This window comes from Paralichthys olivaceus, chromosome 13 (assembly GCF_024713975.1).
Source record: "Paralichthys olivaceus isolate ysfri-2021 chromosome 13, ASM2471397v2, whole genome shotgun sequence".
Classification (NCBI taxonomy): Eukaryota; Metazoa; Chordata; class Actinopteri; order Pleuronectiformes; family Paralichthyidae; genus Paralichthys; species Paralichthys olivaceus.
Genome location: NC_091105.1, coordinates 10824448 through 10843797, shown reverse-complemented (window position 1 = coordinate 10843797; position 19350 = coordinate 10824448). Strand labels below are relative to the sequence as shown.

The following is a 19350-nucleotide window of genomic DNA, read 5'->3' as shown; positions in this document are numbered from 1 at the left end:
ATGAGGGAGTAGAATAGAGAGAGAGATGGGGTGGTGAGGTCAGGAGAGGGGAGAGAGAGCTCAGGAACATCATACGTGAACTCTATAAGTTTCTATAACATTATTGTAATGACAGTAATTACAAGTCACATGTTCACACAGAAATGCTTTCCAGTAAAAATAGGTTTTGGGAGGTGTATGTGTGTGTGTGAGTGATTGTGCGTGTGTGTGTGTGTGAGTGATTGTGTGAGTTAATAGCTGCTTCGTAGCGTGAAATTACTCGCCGCCTCCTGTCCTGCACTGCTGGGTCGCAACTGCAATATCACACTGTCACTGGGTTAATGGATAGATCACACCTGCCACAGAGATTAACCTCCACACATGAGCACATACATGCACAACACACAAGCTCCAACTCACCAGGGGAGATGATATAGAAGAAGTTTTTAAATTCATCCATCCACACTTCTGCCAGGCGCCGGTTGTTTTTGTTGATGATCTGTCCCGTTCCCCCAGGGAACGTGTAGGGCGTCGCCTTTCTGAACACGTGACCCACATGAGAGCATGTGACAATTTCTAGTGTCCCACCGCACTGCCAGATCTGTGAAGAACACACGTACAGTTTACTGTGTAGAACACACACACTGAAAGGCCTGATCACTGAATTGGCTGATCAGTGAGCTCTGAAAGATGGATGATGCAGATTGGTCGTGTCCATGTTGTGACAGCCTGAATAAGTGTGACTGAGAGCCAGTCAGGATGACGCCTGACAAAGTATTAGTCAAGTCAACAATTCAGTCACTGAGCAGTCAAACTCAAGTGTTGTGTGTGTTTTTATGTGTGTGTGTTTCGGAACCTGAGCAGACATTCCTGGATGCCTGCCAGTGAATGGAAGAATACCGTCATTTCAATTGGCTGTGGGTGTGTTCACTCACTCTGAAAGAGATTTCCAGGTTCTCTCCACCCCAGATGTCCATGCCTGCGTCATACGTGCCGATCTCCTGGAAATAATCTCTGTCTATGGAGAACAAGCCGCCTGCCATGGTGGGAGTCCTGAGGGGAAACAGGAGAGCAGTGTAAATGAAGATTGAGGTGAGTCAGTGGCACTAAATTCACTTGTGGCTTGTTTTCTAAAGGTCACACGGTACTAACAGATCCCATCGGTTTTATATTTCACCGCTCACACGCCCTGCTCTTTGCGTTTTTCCAACTTATTCATTTTCTGCTCTGTTGTTGTGATGGCCGTGTCAGTGTTTATGTCCTTCCTTTATCTCTCCCTAGTAAACCGATTTGGTTTGTTTTCCCTACTGCCTGAATTTACTTTCATTTAACAACTAAATTCACATATGAACACATAATACCATGCACTCAAACAAAGACACAGATGAAACACTTCATGAGGGCACGCAAGGTTGTGGTTTGTTTGCAGTATTTAGCTGAGAGTAAGAAATAATAAGAAAGGGAGAAGTGGAGAAAAACAAATATATTCTTTGCAGTGTAACATTTAACTTAAACTTCTAATTAAATCACAAATTTAACATGACTGAAGCGCAAAATAATAAAGCAAACAGAGCATTTACAGTGGACCAATGATGTTGTGTCACAAAACAATCTCTAATTAAAGAAACATATATAATCAGGAAGCATTGAGCACTTAAAACACACTGTGACATTTCAATAAACACAAAGTGACAGAAACTATACATCTTGTTTTATGCTAAGAAAGTAAAACTATAGGATTTTTTAATGGTAGATTTGCGTGTCTTTTTTACATTTGCTGAGGATGTTATGTTTTCAAGGCCATTTGTCTATCTGTCAGCAGGATTACTCAAAAACTGTAGAACCAATTTCCATTAGAATTTCTGGAGGGGTGGGGCATGACCAAAGATGGAACTAACTGATTGAATTCTGGATCTGGATAAACGGGCGGATCCAGGAATCTCTTTTACCTTCATTAACATGGCAACAGACAAAACTAACAGCCTGAGCACATTTCTAGTTTGTTTTTGTAATTTCTCTCAGGTTTTGTGACTGACAAAGGCCAAATTCAGATAGTGTGAACACACCTAAGACACACTCAGACCAGATCATTGGTCTTTGAGAACAGAAATGATGTGTTTATTTGCATATAGAGCGGGGAAGAGAAATCTGATCACTGTTCACTGGAGACACATGTAGAGACACATTTTAAAGCCACATGTGACGTACTTGTGATAGGATCACAGGAAACAGAAGTTGATACCAGGTCTGAAGAGGGTCATGAGGTCATTTAATATTTTCTAAGGATTTCACTTAGACCTTGGATAGTTGTGTTTTTTCTGTCATGCCACGAGAAGAGTCTTTCAAAGTGACCTCAGACTTTTCCACAGTTTTACAAATTACAAGGCAGACAAGTCCCTAACAACCAGTTGAGCTGCTGAGGTTTCCTCCTGCACCATCACTCTTTGAGGCCTCTCAGTGTGTGACAGTTCTATAGCTTCCTATGCACTAGCTAATGAAGACCAGTTCCTTTCTTCTTCTTCTTCTTCTTCTTCTTCTTCTTCATCTTTCGGCTGCTCTCTTTTCGGGGTCGCCACAGCGGATCATCTGCCAATATATCCACTACCCCTCCTATTTGTGATCCGCATGTTTGTTTTGGCACAATTTTTCACGCCGGATGCCCTTCCTGACGCAACCCTCACTATTTATCCGGGCTTGGGACCGGCACTAGAGCTACCCAAAAGTGTGTCCCTAGTGGCTGGTTTGAAGACCAGTTCCTTTAATAACCATTATTTTAACAGCAAATATAATAACAAACACACATTTGACAAGTTGAATTTACACTAACACTGATTTACCAGTGGCCCATTATAATATGTTATATGAACTATATTGGTGCACGATTTAAAATAATAGGAGGTGCTTCCCTCTGAAGTCTCTAATGTGCAATACATGAAACTGCTGCGCGACAGGACAGTGTTTATGTAAATTGAGCCATTAGTGTAAAATACTTCCTAATTTCTTTAAACAAAACAGGCCACCCACAGGTCATCATTAAGAAAATGTTGTCAGGCAGAGACGTGAAAAAACAACTGAAAAACCGAGATGAAGAGTGTTACATAAGATCTATTATGTGTGTGACCTTGAATAATGGCGTCAATGGTGTTTAGAATCGAGAGCAGGAAGACCTGATGATAGACAGAAATAAGATTTTGATTTTCCTTCCAAGTCCTGGACCATGAGTAATGGTGCATGGAAAAGAATTACACAAAATCTCACTTAATCATCTTGAATCAAAGAACAACAGAGAAAAGTTTACTGTATTTTTTCACTCATCTTGTCCTGAGAACATTTTATGGTTCTGATGAAAATTAAATGGTGAAGTACGATTATGCTGTGCACGTTAATTGTGAATGCCTATCAGCGATGCTAAAGTTAAAGCAGATGTTATTTTAAATAGCTTAATCACACATCAAATGAGTATGATCACGTGTGCATGCTTATGTTACTGACATGATTCAGGCCTCATCCCTGAAGCAAAATTCTCTTTTTGCTTGACCCAGCAGAGGTCAGAGGGCTGGTTCAACCGCTGCCCTTCAGCTGCTGGAGCCTGAACAACTCGCTGGATGACACAAATATACTGCGAGTAAAACCCCTATGAGTCAGTGGTCCACTCGTCCAACTGTGTCACCAACCTGACAGGCAGTGTGCGGTCTCCTTTGCGGCGGTCCATCTCTCTCTGGGGTACAGGGTACCAGCGGAAATTGAGCTTCCAGTTGAAGCCTCCGTATGTCATGTCGGAACCTGCCATGTACTCAAACGTGTCGTCACTGATCACGTCGATGATGGGGCACACCACTGTTTTCCTACAGCAAACAGAAACACATCAGACATAAAAACACACACAAACCAGAACCCGCCCACACACAAACATAGCACATAAGCCTGTTATTCTTAACGGTGAGTGGTCATCAATTACGACTAAGGGCTCATCTACAAGGTGTGGTCCCTTCAGGACCAAATCCATTCCAACAATCATACATGCTGTGATGTAACCTTCAGCCATCACTCATCACACCTTAAACCTTATGTTTTGTGTGTGTGTGTTTTGAGTACCAGCTTGCAGGAAGCAGTTGACAGACAACAAGTAATTAAGCATCAAATAAACACAGGACAAGCCCCCTACAGGCTCAACAATAGTTTATTGATTTTTTTTATGCTCGCCAATGGTGTGTAGGTCTCCTGTGTGTTTGTGTGTGTCTTACTTGTCTTGCTTGATACGGGCGAGCAGAGGCTCCAGCCACCCCGTTGTGCATTCACAATGAGCATCCAGAAAGGTTATAACCTAGACACATGGCGAGAAAGGGTTAGACAAACCTAGCAGTGAACACACCATATGGAGAACAATTCACTGGGTAGTGGATGTCATGCATATGTGCATGCACGTGTGCACATGCACACACCTGGCCAGTGGAGAGGGACGCTCCTTTGAGACGAGCACGGATAAGTCCAGACCGCTGCTCCATCCTCACCACTTTGACAGGGACTTCAAGTCTTTTGACATACTGTTCCAATGGTCGCTTCAGGAAATCTGAAACATACAAAAGTGGGGGTCTTTATTATTTCAGCAACAGATACTATTTTTGAATGCAAGCAAGTACCAGTGTTGCATTGTGGGGTCTTCTGTAGTCTTAATGTTGCAAGGCTAGTGAGTGTTTGAGTCTATCTATATCATAGACTCTATATAAAGATGGACTACACGACAGCTCCACAAAAGTGAAGCTGACCACCACGCGTCAGCTGACTACAGTATAGTGTGATTGGTCAAGCTTGTGAATGGATGGGAACTCACTAGTGCTGCTCCATCTCCCTATTACTAAGTGCAGACTCAGAATCCAAATGTGCAAGATGGCAGCACTCTTATCCCGGAAATTTTAATTTCATTTCTGGATAGTGGGAAGAAGTTTAGACACGCTGTCCATCTTTATAAACAGTATATGGTCTATAGTGATTTCAGAATGAGCGTGAGAGGAATCGACTTGCTGCTGTCACTCAGTAGCCACTGGACATTGACCTGTCTATAGAGTCCAACAGAACAAAGATTTTGGTAAGCAGCCAAACGCTGTTTCATTGTCTGATGGTTATGGCTGGATGAGAAAACTGCAGAACAAATCCATTAACTATGAGCCTTATTTTACCAATGTTGTTTTGTATGGGGCACAGTGTGATCACTCACAAAAATGTGAAAGACGACAGGACATTGTGTTCACTTTGTCAGTGAGCATTATTATTATATTTCCATCAGTGTTTGTTTGTCTGTTAGTTAGCAGGATTACGCAACTGTTTACCAGAAAACTTGGTGGAAGGATGCAGTATGGGTCAGAGAAGAACCCATTAAATTTTGGAGCGGATCCAGATCCGGGGGTGGATTTTTTAATAATAATTCATGGATCTTGATTCATTTTTTTAACTTGGTTACATAAGGGGAATGTTGGGTCTCTCACTTGCACACACACACTGAATTGTACCGTCAAACCTGAGGTCCCATAGGGTGTAATGGTGCTGTGTGGTGGCGGCTGGGGGGGATTGAGGGTAATAACAGAGTGTAATCCCTGCGTCTGGCAAATTAAAGACCTAATCTCCCCCAAACAGGGATTATCAAGCATTGCACAGGATAGAGTGGCTCACACAGCACATATATGCTGACTGGCTGTTGGCCACACACACATACACACACTCAAAGTAAAGTAAAATCATACAGTAGTTCTCTAAATAAATAGGTTAAGCCTCAAACAAGAGACACTGAAGGAATTATCTGCAGTGAGTGTGTGTGTGTGTGTGTGTGTGTGTGTGTGTGTGTGTGTGTGTGTACATATGTGTACATACCTCTCTCACTGGCATCGTCCACCAAGACAATCTCCTCTAGCAATTTTTGCGTAGAGCGGTCGATGACGGAGTGGACGGTTCGCAGCAGCGTGCTCCACGCCTCATTGTGAAATACAATCACCACGCTGGTACGTGGAAGATTATCAGGGTATAATTTATTCTTGCACCTACAGCGAAAAGAGAAGAAGTGACAATATTTGATGTAAAAAATATTTCAAAGTACAACAAGCGGAAATGTTTGAATTGAATCCACCACATGTGCAATAAGTAAAGTTGTCGGAACACAGACAGACCTGAGCCAACAGAGGGAGAGAAGAGAAAAACACTCTGAAGACATCCCAATCCAGCCTCTGTCTGATTGTAAGAGACTGCTACAAGCAGAGCTGCAGCTAAAGTGAGTCTCCACAACAGAGAGCTGAATTACAGGGACTTGAACATCAACTCTACTGCATTAATCAGAAACTGAACTGTTGCATTAATTAAAATTATGAAAAGTCGAATTTTTATCGACTTCAAACAAAGAAAACTGAGGGAGAAAGACGAGTGAGCAGCTGAGCATGTATCTCCAAATTTAGATAGAGACTGGCACAGAAACAGTGGGTCAGCGCAATGACAGTTGATTAGTGATGCTAATGAGAGTGTGAGTCATTGTCAAAGCGGTGTAGCACACACACCAAACTCTCTTACTGAGAGACAGAGAGGGATGCACAGGTCAAACAGGTACGAGAATAAGTAAGTTTTAAATGAACATACTAATTAGTCTGCATCATTTGAGCCTTTAACTGTTAAGGTTTGCATATTTAAAATAACACCTGATCACTTTCCGAAGCATAGACTTGGTTTTTAAGGTCTAATTATCTATCTACAGGGCAGCCACTTATTAAAGAATGTTTACTTTCGTAAAAATACTTTAATCAGCTTGTGGAGAGTGGAAACTTGCTTCAGCCTTCACAGTTTGTGGCTTTATTTTTCAAAAGATGTTTGTCATCATCTCGTGATAGTCTGAAAGATATGTTATCTGTAAGTAGACTGACTTCCAGGAAATCTACTTCTGTATTTTATGATATTTTTGGAATAAATCATACACGGTTACAGAAGACTTTAACATATTCCCACTCCTGGGCCCACCTCTGGTTTGCAGCTTTCAACAGAGAAAATCTTTCAAACTGTTGGTTCTGACAAGAGTAGGAATTAACCAGATAAAGGCAATAGTCTGAATAAGACACTGCCATATAAACAGTATTTTCAGATGACTTTAAACTTGATAAGGTCATACTTGGAATAAGCAATAATAAAATTAAGATATATGGAGTATTCAAACCATAGTTTTTCAATGTAGTCATGTGTACATCTTAATCTAATTATAACATCCTATTGGAGTTTTTGAAGCATTTTGTGTCATCCACATACAAAACTTACCAACTGCTTGACGAACCATGCCCTGGGTTCCAGTTTAAACAAATAGTATGACATAATGTTGACGTAACTCATAATCGGACTATGATCTTTAACATGTAAAGGAAATATGAATGGAATAATATATTAACATCCCATGTAAATATCATAATCGGAGTAACGTCTTGTTCCCAATAAGGTCAATAGCCAGTGACCTACACATTTTAGACGATTTCAATTTAGAGTTATTCAGACTATAGTAGATGATTCAGTGATTAGTGTAAATTTACATAATACACTGCAATAATATACTGTATAAATATAATGATTCATTTAAACCACCGTTCCACTTTGCCCTTGCCATTTTGCAAAGGTTTTAAAGAGTTTGTCATATGGCTTTTCTTATGGCATGTGAGTCTTTCATAAGCATCTCACTAATCAAAATGAACAATTAATTACCTGTTAAAAAGCTTTGAAAGCCTTCTTGATTCATTGAGAGCAACATAGATATTACAGATGGATCTATTTGCACACCAGATGGCACAAAATATGGACACAATATATTCCACAAGAATGTTAATGTTACCCTCCAATAAAAAAGAGAGAGAGCGCAGATGAGAACGGTAGGAGACAACGTCTGTGGTTCAAGAAACACTGGGGCCTGACACGATACTTGCATTTGAGCTGTCTGACATTTCACTGCCGAATGAAAATGTTTTTTTAAAACGAACCTCAGTGAGCCGCTCAAACTGTAGAAACAAAACTGAAAGTAGCCTGTGACTTCCTGCCTCTGACAGACTCAACTCTCACAATAGCCAAATGGAACATGATCTCTCTCTTTATTCATCACCCTCCCTCCCTGTGTCTGACGGTGACAGAGAAGAGGAGGTCAAGAAGATACTCCATCATGCAGCCGCCTCTGAAGCATTTTAAATAACACACACAGTCATTTTCAGGCAGTGGCATGCAGGCCCATACCCTCATCTAGGAGGGGAGGTTGACGAGCGCAAGAAATGAATCACTGTAAAAACAGGAACACCCGATTTTATAGAGGTCAGGTAATTATCTCTGTCCGAGTGACAAACACAAACAAGACTTTACTTTCCCTGGATATGATCTTTGCTGCGAGGCTGATGGGAAACAAGACTTCTGTGTTTCAACCAACTAAACGTGTTGACACATGCACGCTCATGTGTCACACTTCCTGGGTATCCGAACAGACTCGGGTGGTGGAGCTACATTTGGCAATAGCTAAGCATGAGTACGAGTAATGCAGGAGTAATGAGCTGCAGGCTGTGTCTCCGGCCAGTGGATTGTGGGGATAGTTAGGAGGGGTGGGCTGAATGGTTGTAATTAAAACATTACACACACAAACATATACGTACATACATATATGTTTTCTCAGTCGGGAGAGAAGGTTGAGAAAATGTCAAGTTTTTTAAGTTGTGATCATGGAAAGTGTTTTCATATTCTGCAGATCCATCCAAAAACACACACACACACACACACACACACACACACACACACACACACACACACAGAGAGAGAGAGACAGAGAGAGAGACTTGACAGTCAGAACGACCAGTCCTCTCATCGCTGCAGTGCTGAAAATAATGAAAACGAACCATCAGTGAGTTTCAGCTAATGGTGACCTGCTTTACTATGATGAATTTATTCTGAGTTTCTCTAAAAGCCTGCCGATCCACATACACACAAATAAACACACATGCACACATGTGCATGGACCTACACACACAGGGACATTCCCTTGCTCGATATTGACTCAGCCTTATCTCCTAATTGGAAAAGCACATAGACAGAGAGAAGGCAGAGTGAAAACACACCTAGTAATCAACCCTCGCTCAAAGACTAAAACCCATTTCACGGATCAATGTCCTCTTTCTCTCCTGCCTGTCTGGTGTGCATGTGCCCCTGCCTGTCAGTCTTGTGTCTGTCAGTCAGTCTTTCCGTCTGTCTCACTGAAAACCTTCATTACTGATCTATGCATGTTCTGCTACTGAAGTGAAAAAAGGAGCAAAGGGGAACGAAAGGCTAAGCTGGCTTCCACTTGCTTGAACTAACCTTGACATATCTTGCTGCCCTGTCTGCACAACCTACAGCCACTGCTACTGACACACACTAAACCAACAATAAAATCCTAATTATAGACAAGAAGGACCTCTGAATTACACATATTAACAAATTCTACTCAAGTAAAATAAGAGGCGGAAAAACATTTTTACTTTCTCGTCACTATACTTAAAATGAACTTGTGTTTATGTTTGTTTTGATTTTCTTTACATCTTCATAAAACTGTGGGGCAGTTAACCTGGTCTATGTGTGCTGTTATCCTCAGTGTTTCATCATATGGTGTCATAACTTCTATAATGTCAGTTATTTCCTGTTGAACCTTCCGGGTGAACCAATGGGCTGTTGGTTATGGAGAAAAAGGCAGTTTGATTTGATAGGACAGGCAGAAAGGCAGCATTGTCATTAGTGCAGCATGAGGTCACTATGTCCCAGCTTGTTGTGTCCCAATTCCATAATATACACTAATCCTCAGCAGATTTTAAGTCTGTGTTTGTTCATACAGCAAAAGAAACAAAGTAATGACTATAAGGGTTTCACATCTGCAGTTTGGCTCATTTGGTCCAGACCAGGAGAGCCTTTTAGCTCTGAAGTGGCTTTTCACACTGTCTTGTTTTTTTTATTAATTTCTTTTATTTTAATGAACCAAGATCTGTTGACATGAAATTAAACTTACCAACACTCATTATTAAATTCAATCTCAGAAGCTCCATTAAGGTCTGGGCATTTTGTATCAGTAGTGAAATGAGCCGAACAGACGGTGAAATTCAGATGAGTGAAATGCTCTGATATTTCAATAATAATGCACCTTTGCCACTGGTCTCTAATATTTCTCCTTGAGAAGGCTGTGCAATGATATGTATCCGCTTCCTGACATTCAACGAGCATACACAGTTTCCGCAACATTTTGCTCTCATTGGAAATGTGTAGCCTAATGTTAGCCACTTAGCAGGGCTGGTCCGAATCATTGATCTGAATCATTGCTGTTTTTGCTGGTGGCTGGCTATGTGCGGATACTTGTAAAATTCCCTAAATGAAGCCGAGCATGCATTAAACCGCTCTGTACACGGCTGTACAACTCAGCAACAGAGAAAAACACCAAGTTATCTCTTATGTTATTATGAGAAGTGTAAAAAACTTTAGTTATGAAACTTTGGCAGGACAAATTATAATATTATAGCACACAACTGTAGTGAGTATCTCAACCATCAGTGCTACTAACATCCATTTCAAGTGGAACTTAATGTGAAAAGCAAGAGAAAGTGATAGAACAGATGATTAGGTGCAGGGAGGCTGCTCACCCTTCCAGGCGGACGTCAGGCAGTGAGCGATTGAGGGCAATCATCTCAGAGGCCATGAGGTTGAACTGGTTAATCTTAAACATCTCCTTCATCTTCTCCTGGTTGTCCTTAGGGATTACCACAGGCTTCCCCCCTTCACCGGGCCCATCTCGCGGCCTGGTGAGAGTGTCTATAAGAGGTACACATACAGATTTAGAAGAAGAAGGTGCTGGAGGGTGTGTGGGTGTGTGTGTGTGTGTGTGTGTGTGTGTGTGTGTGTGTGTGTGTGTGTGTGTCAGTATACACTCACGGTCTCTCCCAGGCAGTCCTCTCTCCTTCTTGTCATCGCACTTGTTGCACTCGCTGAAGTAGAGCAAAATGAACATGTCCAGCATCACCCACACCAGAGAGGTGGCCAAAACCACCTTACAGTAGGCAAACCTCCGCATCCTAGAAATATAATGAAAGGATGACAAAAATATTAGAGCTCTGGCTGAGATGAGAGGTAATGGCTAGCCTTGAGCTGCACACACAATCGTAGCCTTTTCCAAAGCTCTGCAGAGATCTCTCTCCACCCCCCCAAACCCCCCGACACCCCAACCTCCGCTCGTCCCAAAGCTCTGTGCCTGAGTATCTTCACAACACCTCCATCTGTCCTTCCGCCTGCCTGTCTGCCTGACTCTTGGTTCTTATCTGTCAGCTGTTTATCAGCACCTCTCCAAATGGTCACCTCCATACTCAGGAGGGAGCAACAAAATGGACACTGTGCATTGCTGCATTTATATCTAACATCACTCCAGAAGAAAAACTGTAAATCTATTAGGGAGTTTGTAAAAGTTACTCAATAAAGTTAGTGTCTGACATAATTCAAGGCACATTAAAGACTGTCATTTGTGTGTTTGTGACATGTGAGTGTTTTGGAGTGAATGTTTCATTGCTTTAGTTGCTTTCAATTGTCATGTGAATTACAAGGCAGAAACAGACTGTATCAGAGTAGTGTACAAGCCAAACTACCCTTTGCACATTTAACATACAAATCCCTGTGTGCCAAAGTGCAGACACAAACACCCCCTCGCAGGTAAGCTCAAACGCACACATGCACACATACACACCAGAGAGAGGAGCTGTGATAGTAATTGCTTTTTCTTTTGGCAGGCAGCGAGAGACAGACACAGCCACATTAAAATTCCTCTGCTCTCCTTTCCCTCTCTCCTCCAGCACCATCTCTCCTCTCTTTAGCTGAATCTTTGCCTCAATGATCCCTCAGGTTGCAGCAGCAGAAGGGAGAAAATTAATTTGGCCACGGTGATTTCTCTCGTGGCCCCTGGGAGGCAAAAAAGGTGCTTGTGCATAGCTAGCTTAGCTTAGTTTAGCTTTACTTAGCAGCCACAGAGGATGGAGAACTGCAGAGCAGCATTTCTAAATTCCACCTGATAGGATTCTGGTAGCATAATGTGCCTCATACAGCAGAAAAGTGAAGATCTGTCTGTTCTCTGTAAGTTTGTCCTTTCTCAAGACTTTTGTGCCTGCAGAGCCAAATAGTTTCAATGTCCTGACAATGCAGTAGTTTACAGTCCTACCAAGTGAAAGCTATGTGCTGTATCTACTCTGCAGCACAGCATGAAATCCACAACATCAGTTATACTTCCTCGTCAGACATATCAAATAAAATGTGCAAATGGCCTTATCATGCTACTTGTAAGACCTACTTGTAATAAGAAGTGAATGCTGCCATAAACCAGCCAATATCAATATTATCTGACACTGTCTCACCAACTGCTGTGGTTTCATTAAAAATATTACGATGCAAATGCAAAGCTGATCCCAACTGAATACTTTCATTGCTCCAGTCAAGCTTGTCATGCAGTTTGAGTTTTGTAACCTTGGAAAAATTTCCCCCTGAGGCTGACAAAGAGAAACTGGTGCAGAGAAACCACCAGTTCATCAATGTGATAATATGAACTCTAATACCCTCGAGAAGAAAATAATTTAATCACATCAATTTAACTGCAGCGATTGTGCATACACATTAAAAATCCCCACCCTGGCACTCAGTGAACAGCAGATTGAATCAAATTCAGACTGTGACTTTTGCATTACAACTTTCTTATTGAACTAGCATCTACATGGGAAACAATGCATGTCCAATCATTTGAGAGTGGCCTTTTAAACTTTATAAGCATTTAAGTAATAATCTCAAATACACTGAAACATATGATGGCTTAAAAAGAAAGTGACACCTTTATATGATTTGAATACCTTTTTACTCCCTCATCATTTTAATTTAACTATTCATTACTGCAGCTGCAAGATACTGAAGCACACATTTCCTTTGCACAGCTGTTCCAACAGTGTATGGTAGTGCTGCATATAGTAGTACTGCGTGTGTGTGTGGACAGGAAAATGGCTTTCTTGTTCTGTACGGATGTCTTCATCTTGAGTGTTACCAGCACAGCATGTTCACACCACTGACTGTGCTTATGTTCACACACACAGGTGTTACTCCAACTGCAGTAAGTGTAGAAGGAGCACATGAGTGATGGCTGAATGAGATAAAAAAAAAAAAATTGCCATGCTTTACTGAATGTCTTCAAAGTGCTCCCCTTTACTTTTTAATACAACTACTTTCTTTGATAAATAACCTCTGTATTTTTCTGAAAGCCACAGTAAAGCAACCAGGTTTTCTTCATTTTTCTGGGTTCCCATTGCATCTCTGACCCACTTTAAAGTTCAAAGACGGTTTCAGAAACAATCAGAACCAGCTGAAACCCAATATAAACCAGATAAACAACGAAAAAAACATTCTTGTATAATCCTGTAAGGTAAATTCAGAGAATCCTCCTGGATATCCTCTATCAAATTCTCATCTCGCTGTTTGGATCACTCGTCTCTAAAATTCTTGACATTCCAGGGCTAGTGGGAAGCCTGATATCCCGCCCTCGCGCTTTAATCTCCTCTCTGTTTCTCTGACCACTGCAGGATTGTACCACCCTCAATTGACCTCTGCACAGTAACACAAAACAACCTAATAACACAACAAAAGCTTTTCTATATTAACTTTTCTGCTGGTAAAGTCAGAGCTAGGCATATATGCCAAACATATAACATCGCACTGAGACACCAAGCTACACAGACATGGAAGCGCTCTGTCAGAAAGAAATGCACACATATCATCTTGCTCACAAAGTTGTGTCAAAACGCTGTCAGAGGGATGTCAGCTGGTTTCCCTGAATGCTATTTGATCACAGCAAATGTAAAAGAGTTAGACAGCGCAGTGCGAGCAGCGGCAGCAAAGATATGGATATACATAGACTTAACACACATATACGCACACACTTTTCGATTACTGTCTTTTAACCATGCCTCACTACTCACTATATTTCTAATCAGGCATGGCAGAGGACACCTCAGGTCTCCTCTGTGCTCGCGGCCGCCTCGGGCCCTTGTGAGTGTGAGTGTGTGTGTGTGTGTGTGTGTCGGTTTAGTTTATGTTGGGCGCTAGTCTCTTTGAAGTCTCTTTTAAACAGCCTGGCTCCCTATGACATTAAACAGACACACAGTTCTCCATCCCTACATCTCCACACTCGCTCCCTAATCCATTAACATATCACGTTCCCTCCATCTTTCTTTTATATCTCCATCTCGGGCATCTCGCTCTTTCTCTCCGAGCCACCCCACCCCCACTCCCCTGCTCGTTTCTTGGTGATGTCGTTGCCTTTCAAGAGCGGTTGCCATCACTACTTCCCTACAAGAACACAATTTCCCCCTTCACATCCTTCTCTGTGTCTCTCTTCATATCCCCTCCTCTCCTCTTCTCCACAGGCTTAATCCCCCTTTAGAGATTGCACAACCAGGGTTTCTCACAACCACTTGGAAAACTCTGTGAGAGCCTGAGGATCCGGAGCTTCACTTGCTTCACAATTTATGACTAGGGGCGCGGAGCCTCCCTTCTGGGGACGTAATGTTCATATCTATAAAAGAAAATTAAAGAGGAGGAGAGGGACATTGTATTCATATGAGTGAGAGCCAATGAGAGAGGAGAATTTATTTGTGTGTCATCAATCCACAGAAAGGTTTTGCTGCTAATTCATGTAATAAACTAATATAGTTTATCCGTATAGCAGAGTTTTGTCTTTACTCTACAAAACCAGATGGCTTTCATTTTAACAACTTTCTCCCTCTAAAACAAACATGTAAATATGTATGTTCCTGTTTGACTAATGCATCCTCAATAGAGAAAAAAAGAGATGATGCTATTGAAGTGTGTGAAGTTTCCTTGGGTCACGATCAGCTTGAGAAGCTCAACAGTTTCCAAGACAACAGTGATAGAAGCGGTGATTTTCTCCACAGTCGTATAATACCTCTCTCAACTGGAGCAGGACAACGCTCAGGCTAATATTAGGAGTGAAACAGAACAGCGTGGCCTGACATCTCGTCTGCATTGCTCTCTGTGGAGTAGCTGAGGTACACAGCCGCTCCTGGCATAAATGGTTGGGATCACTTCATTTCCAGGTCATAACCTTGACTGCAGAACATAGGCTGGTCCCATAGAGGAAGAGGAGCAAGACGAGTACTGAGGCAGAGAAAAACATGAAGACCCACTATTATTCGTAGAGGGAAAGGCAGAGTGTGAATATATGCGCATATATATATATAGCATGCGTACATAAAATATAGATCTAATGTTGTGTCTGATTGATGTTTTACAACACATGTGGGTGAATTTGCCTGAAACAAAGATCCCCTCCACATACATTACTAAAGTTATTACAATTCTATAAAATATAAAACACTTACTAATAAACACTTTGAATGAAACTTGGCAGGGTTGTTCATCATCAGTTTCATGAAAACTCTTCTAAATTATTCACAAACCAAGGTGGTGCGCCACAGGCCAGGATCTCTGTGGCTCACCACTTTGGTTTAACATTTTACTCAAGCAATGTTACTCCCTTCTTCTTCCTTCCAAGCTGTGTGATTGTGAAGAAAGCAACACAGGATATGACTCAATATGTTCTCACTACAAACTATGAACTGTAATGGAACCTGAGAAGAGTGATGGACATGTGTCTGTCGGCAGTAATACTTTCAGCTCTGCTCTGATATTTCCACAGACAATGAACAAAGGAATCATAACATGTAAAACACGCACATTATAGGGGTCTGTAAGTAGGTGGTGATTATTAATATAAAAAAATATAAAAGCCGAAATTGATTACCAATGCAAAGCTTGGCACGGGCACAAAGTGGAATTAAACACTTCAATCTCTAATCACTAGGGCATTTTCGGCCAAAATCAATATATATCACTGTCACAGAGGGTGTTCCCCTGACGGATTCCCCAGCACAGCTGGATGGCTACGCTAGACAACCACAGAATGCACAGCATATGTATAAAAAGAAATAAATTATAAAAGAAATTCAAACCTCAGAATCTTTTATCAGGTCTGTGTGATGCAAGTGTACTGTAATTGCTCTTTTAACAAATCATAATCTCGCTTTTTCTCTAATATTTAATTCACCCTCTCAAACAGTCATGAATTAATCTCAACCATGCAAATGTAAAGAATGAAGGATTTAGGATTTTCAGCGATTAATATTTTTGTGTGTGTGCTTACGCAGATTTGTCTTCAAATTTACAAATCTCAATGGACTGACAAATCTAGCGATTTATTTTTACCCGCTTACAACTACAACTTATTTTCTCTCTCCGCTCATATCTGTAAATAATTTTGTTACCGTAACTGCTCTACAATAAGGAATCATATTTTGCGGTGGTGGTTATCAAACCCCTGGCCCTGGCAGTTGTTTTATCTCCTCTCACCAATGAACTGCAAAAATGTCTTTCCCCACATACCTTTAAGAAGTTAGGAAATCTTAAAGAACATGCATGATTAACTCAGTCTAACAACTGAACCCATTGAATCATCTTTTATGCCTAACAGCACAAAGACAAGCCGGTGCAAGCTTGACATCTCATCAAGAGTTGCCACTGACAGTTTATTTCCCAATGAGCAGAGCAGGAAAGTGAAAGCAGAGATCAACATTTAACTGGGGGCAGCAGATTCAAGACAGTTATCATCAGAAAGTGTAACATACCAGACACAAGCAAAACAGCTAATCACTAAAGGATTAGGTTAGCATTGTATATCACATCTAAATTATCTTGGAAATCAGATACAGCATAAATAATGAAAATACTAAGTCTGTGTTCCTTGCAATGAATAGTTTTAAAGATTTTAAATGGGTATAAAGTAACAATAATTAGAACCTAGATAAAGTGAATACAAGAATCCACTCATATCCAGGCTGCTTTTTAAGAGAGCTCTCAATGAATCTGAACAGCAGAAAGGCCTCTGCAGTAAGACTGATCCCTGTCCATTATAACAGAGATGGTCTTCAACATTCACAAACACTGTCGAGTATTTTAACAATAACAACAGCTTCAACGCATAAGGAGAAGTTTGGGAAGGTTTATGTCTTACTCATCTGTGGTTAACCTTTGACAAATCTGGTGCTTAAATAAATAGTCCTGTTTTTACATTCAAGTTTTAGTGACTGTAATTGATCCCCTATTACAACCATTCCAGTGTACGTGATGGAAAGCAGCCTACAGCTCTTATTTGTCAATCCTCTTTTTGTGTTCCAATGTCCTCGGGAGAGAGATATTTCTTTAAAACATCACATTATCTTTAGGTGAACTGATTTTCATTCATTATTACACAGAACAAGGACAGAATTTTTACGTATGTCAGGAGAAAGAATAACTGATTGAATCCTCTTTCATTGTGCAGCTACTGATGCTGAAGCATGAGAGGGACAACTGACAGCAGATCATTGATCTGTTGTTCATCTCACAAAGCCCCATCCTCCCTGCATACATACCTCTCCGAGTGACTAAAGGGGTCTCTGGTCAGATGTGTAGGGTGCTCCACCAGTAGAGGGGGTGGAGCTTCAGAGATCCCACTTCCTCCTTTGCTCGTCACTCAAACATGCTCCTTAAAGAGACAAAAGAGACACAGACCCATTGTAAACATCTGAGCATCTAGAAACGTGAAAAAGCTTCATGCACACAATACAGATGCAAAGATAAGTAAAACTTTTATGTGATCTGAAAGTGTGATCTCAGTTAGGAACTGTAACCATGGTGACAGTGCGAAATGTTTGGATTTATGTTTAAATTTGCACTTTTTTCCCTTTATTAATGAAGCACATATTACTTATGACAGAGCTACACTCATCAACCTCCAAAATCCAAAGTGTAGGGATCGACCCAGACAGAGAGGGAAGAAAGCTGCATAAAAGTTAGGGTAAGTCAATTTGAATCAGAGGCTGCTCCTCTATGGAAGGAAATTGATGAAGTTTGCTCATGCAGCAACATGAGATTGGAGACCACAATATCTAGCATTGAGCTGCTGCACTTATTTGTGGACAGAGAGTGTGTTTAATGTTAATATTATCTGACCAAAGAATTCATTAGTGCCATAATTATTGCTGTTTATATTCCTCCTGAAAAAATGTTACAAATTAAATATATAACGTCATTGGCAATCAAATGAATGGTGTGTTTGTTTTTTGAGCGACCATTTCGGCAATGTGATTGTGTAATCTAGTGTTGCAGTACAATAATTAAATGAAAATCTTGAGTACTGTAATTGAACTGTCTTCCATTTCATTTCCCTCTTATACATTCCAGTTACAGTATGAGGAGTGGGGTCTCTGTTTTTTTTCCCGAACAGCCTGGAAAAGAGACAGCAAGCGTTCTGATTGCACCTTGGGGAAGCAAGAATGCAATGCAACCACAGGAAGGCTAGAGAGAGACTGTCACTCAACACCCTCAAACACTTCCTGACTCTGCACGCACAATAATAACACTCATCTCTCTCACATAATCGCACAATCAGAGTCACAATGTCACCAGGCATATTTCCAGCAGCGCCAACGCTTCCCGGTATTAGTGGAAGTGCATCATCAAACATGCCTGAAAAGGGTTAGACTTTCGAATGCTGTCAGTCATCTATAAAACTGACGACATAACTCTGCATCTTTGGGTATTGTGTTATAAATCCATCGTGCTCCCTCCTTCCACACCCACCCATAGGTTAAACATAGCCTAAGGCTCTCTGCCAGCCTTGGAGCAGGACGAAAAGAGAGGGAGAGAAAAGACAAGAGGGATGAAGGGGGAGGGAAAACGGGGATGGACAACTGACAGATTTTCAGAACTGCTCATTTCACTGGATTAATCTGCTATTTTTGAACAATCCGCAGAGAATGAAGATGAGAGTGACTATGACTCAGTGTGAGTGTGTGTGTGTGTGTGTGTGTGTGTGTGTGTGTGTGTGTGTGTGTGTGTGTCCTTCAATCTGATCCTTGGCCTACTTTAAAGCATAGTCATCATTCCGCTCCACAGGGACTTCAGTTTTCTAGCCACTGTACAGGTGTGTGTGTGTGTGTGTGTGTGTGTGTGTGTGTGTGTGTGTGTGTGTGTGTGTGTGTGTGTGTGTGTATTAAGAGTTTGTATTACAAGAGGAGCCATACCATAAATCTCTTCCTTTCAGCCCACACACCCATTACTGACTGTAAAAAGGCTGTACTGCAGTGCAGGTTTGCCTGAGTATGTGAAAGGTCCTGGCCACCAAAGGTGTTTGTCTGTCTCCTCCTTGATGAGTCATCATTCCTCATCATTCCTCATCTCCTCCCTGGTTTTCTCGCTCTCTCTGTCCGTCTGTCTGTATGAATTCAC

The 19350-nt window shown here is 41.3% G+C and overlaps 1 protein-coding gene across 3 annotated transcripts in view; it reads right to left on the bottom strand.

Annotated features, from left to right (window-relative positions):
* galnt1 (UDP-N-acetyl-alpha-D-galactosamine:polypeptide N-acetylgalactosaminyltransferase 1) overlaps positions 1–19350 on the bottom strand; it is a 38721-nt gene that overhangs the window by 5588 nt on the left and 13783 nt on the right. For all 3 annotated transcript variants that reach the window (XM_020093198.2, XM_069537529.1, XM_069537530.1), the window contains exons 2-10: positions 17493–17605; positions 10918–11057; positions 10629–10797; positions 5845–6011; positions 4422–4549; positions 4224–4303; positions 3654–3824; positions 915–1032; positions 400–580 (exon numbers count right to left, since the gene is read on the bottom strand). In XM_020093198.2, coding sequence (XP_019948757.1) covers positions 400–580; positions 915–1032; positions 3654–3824; positions 4224–4303; positions 4422–4549; positions 5845–6011; positions 10629–10797; positions 10918–11056 — 1153 coding nt within the window. In that variant the 5' untranslated portion in view covers position 11057; positions 17493–17605. The remainder of the gene's footprint in view (positions 1–399; positions 581–914; positions 1033–3653; positions 3825–4223; positions 4304–4421; positions 4550–5844; positions 6012–10628; positions 10798–10917; positions 11058–17492; positions 17606–19350) is intronic.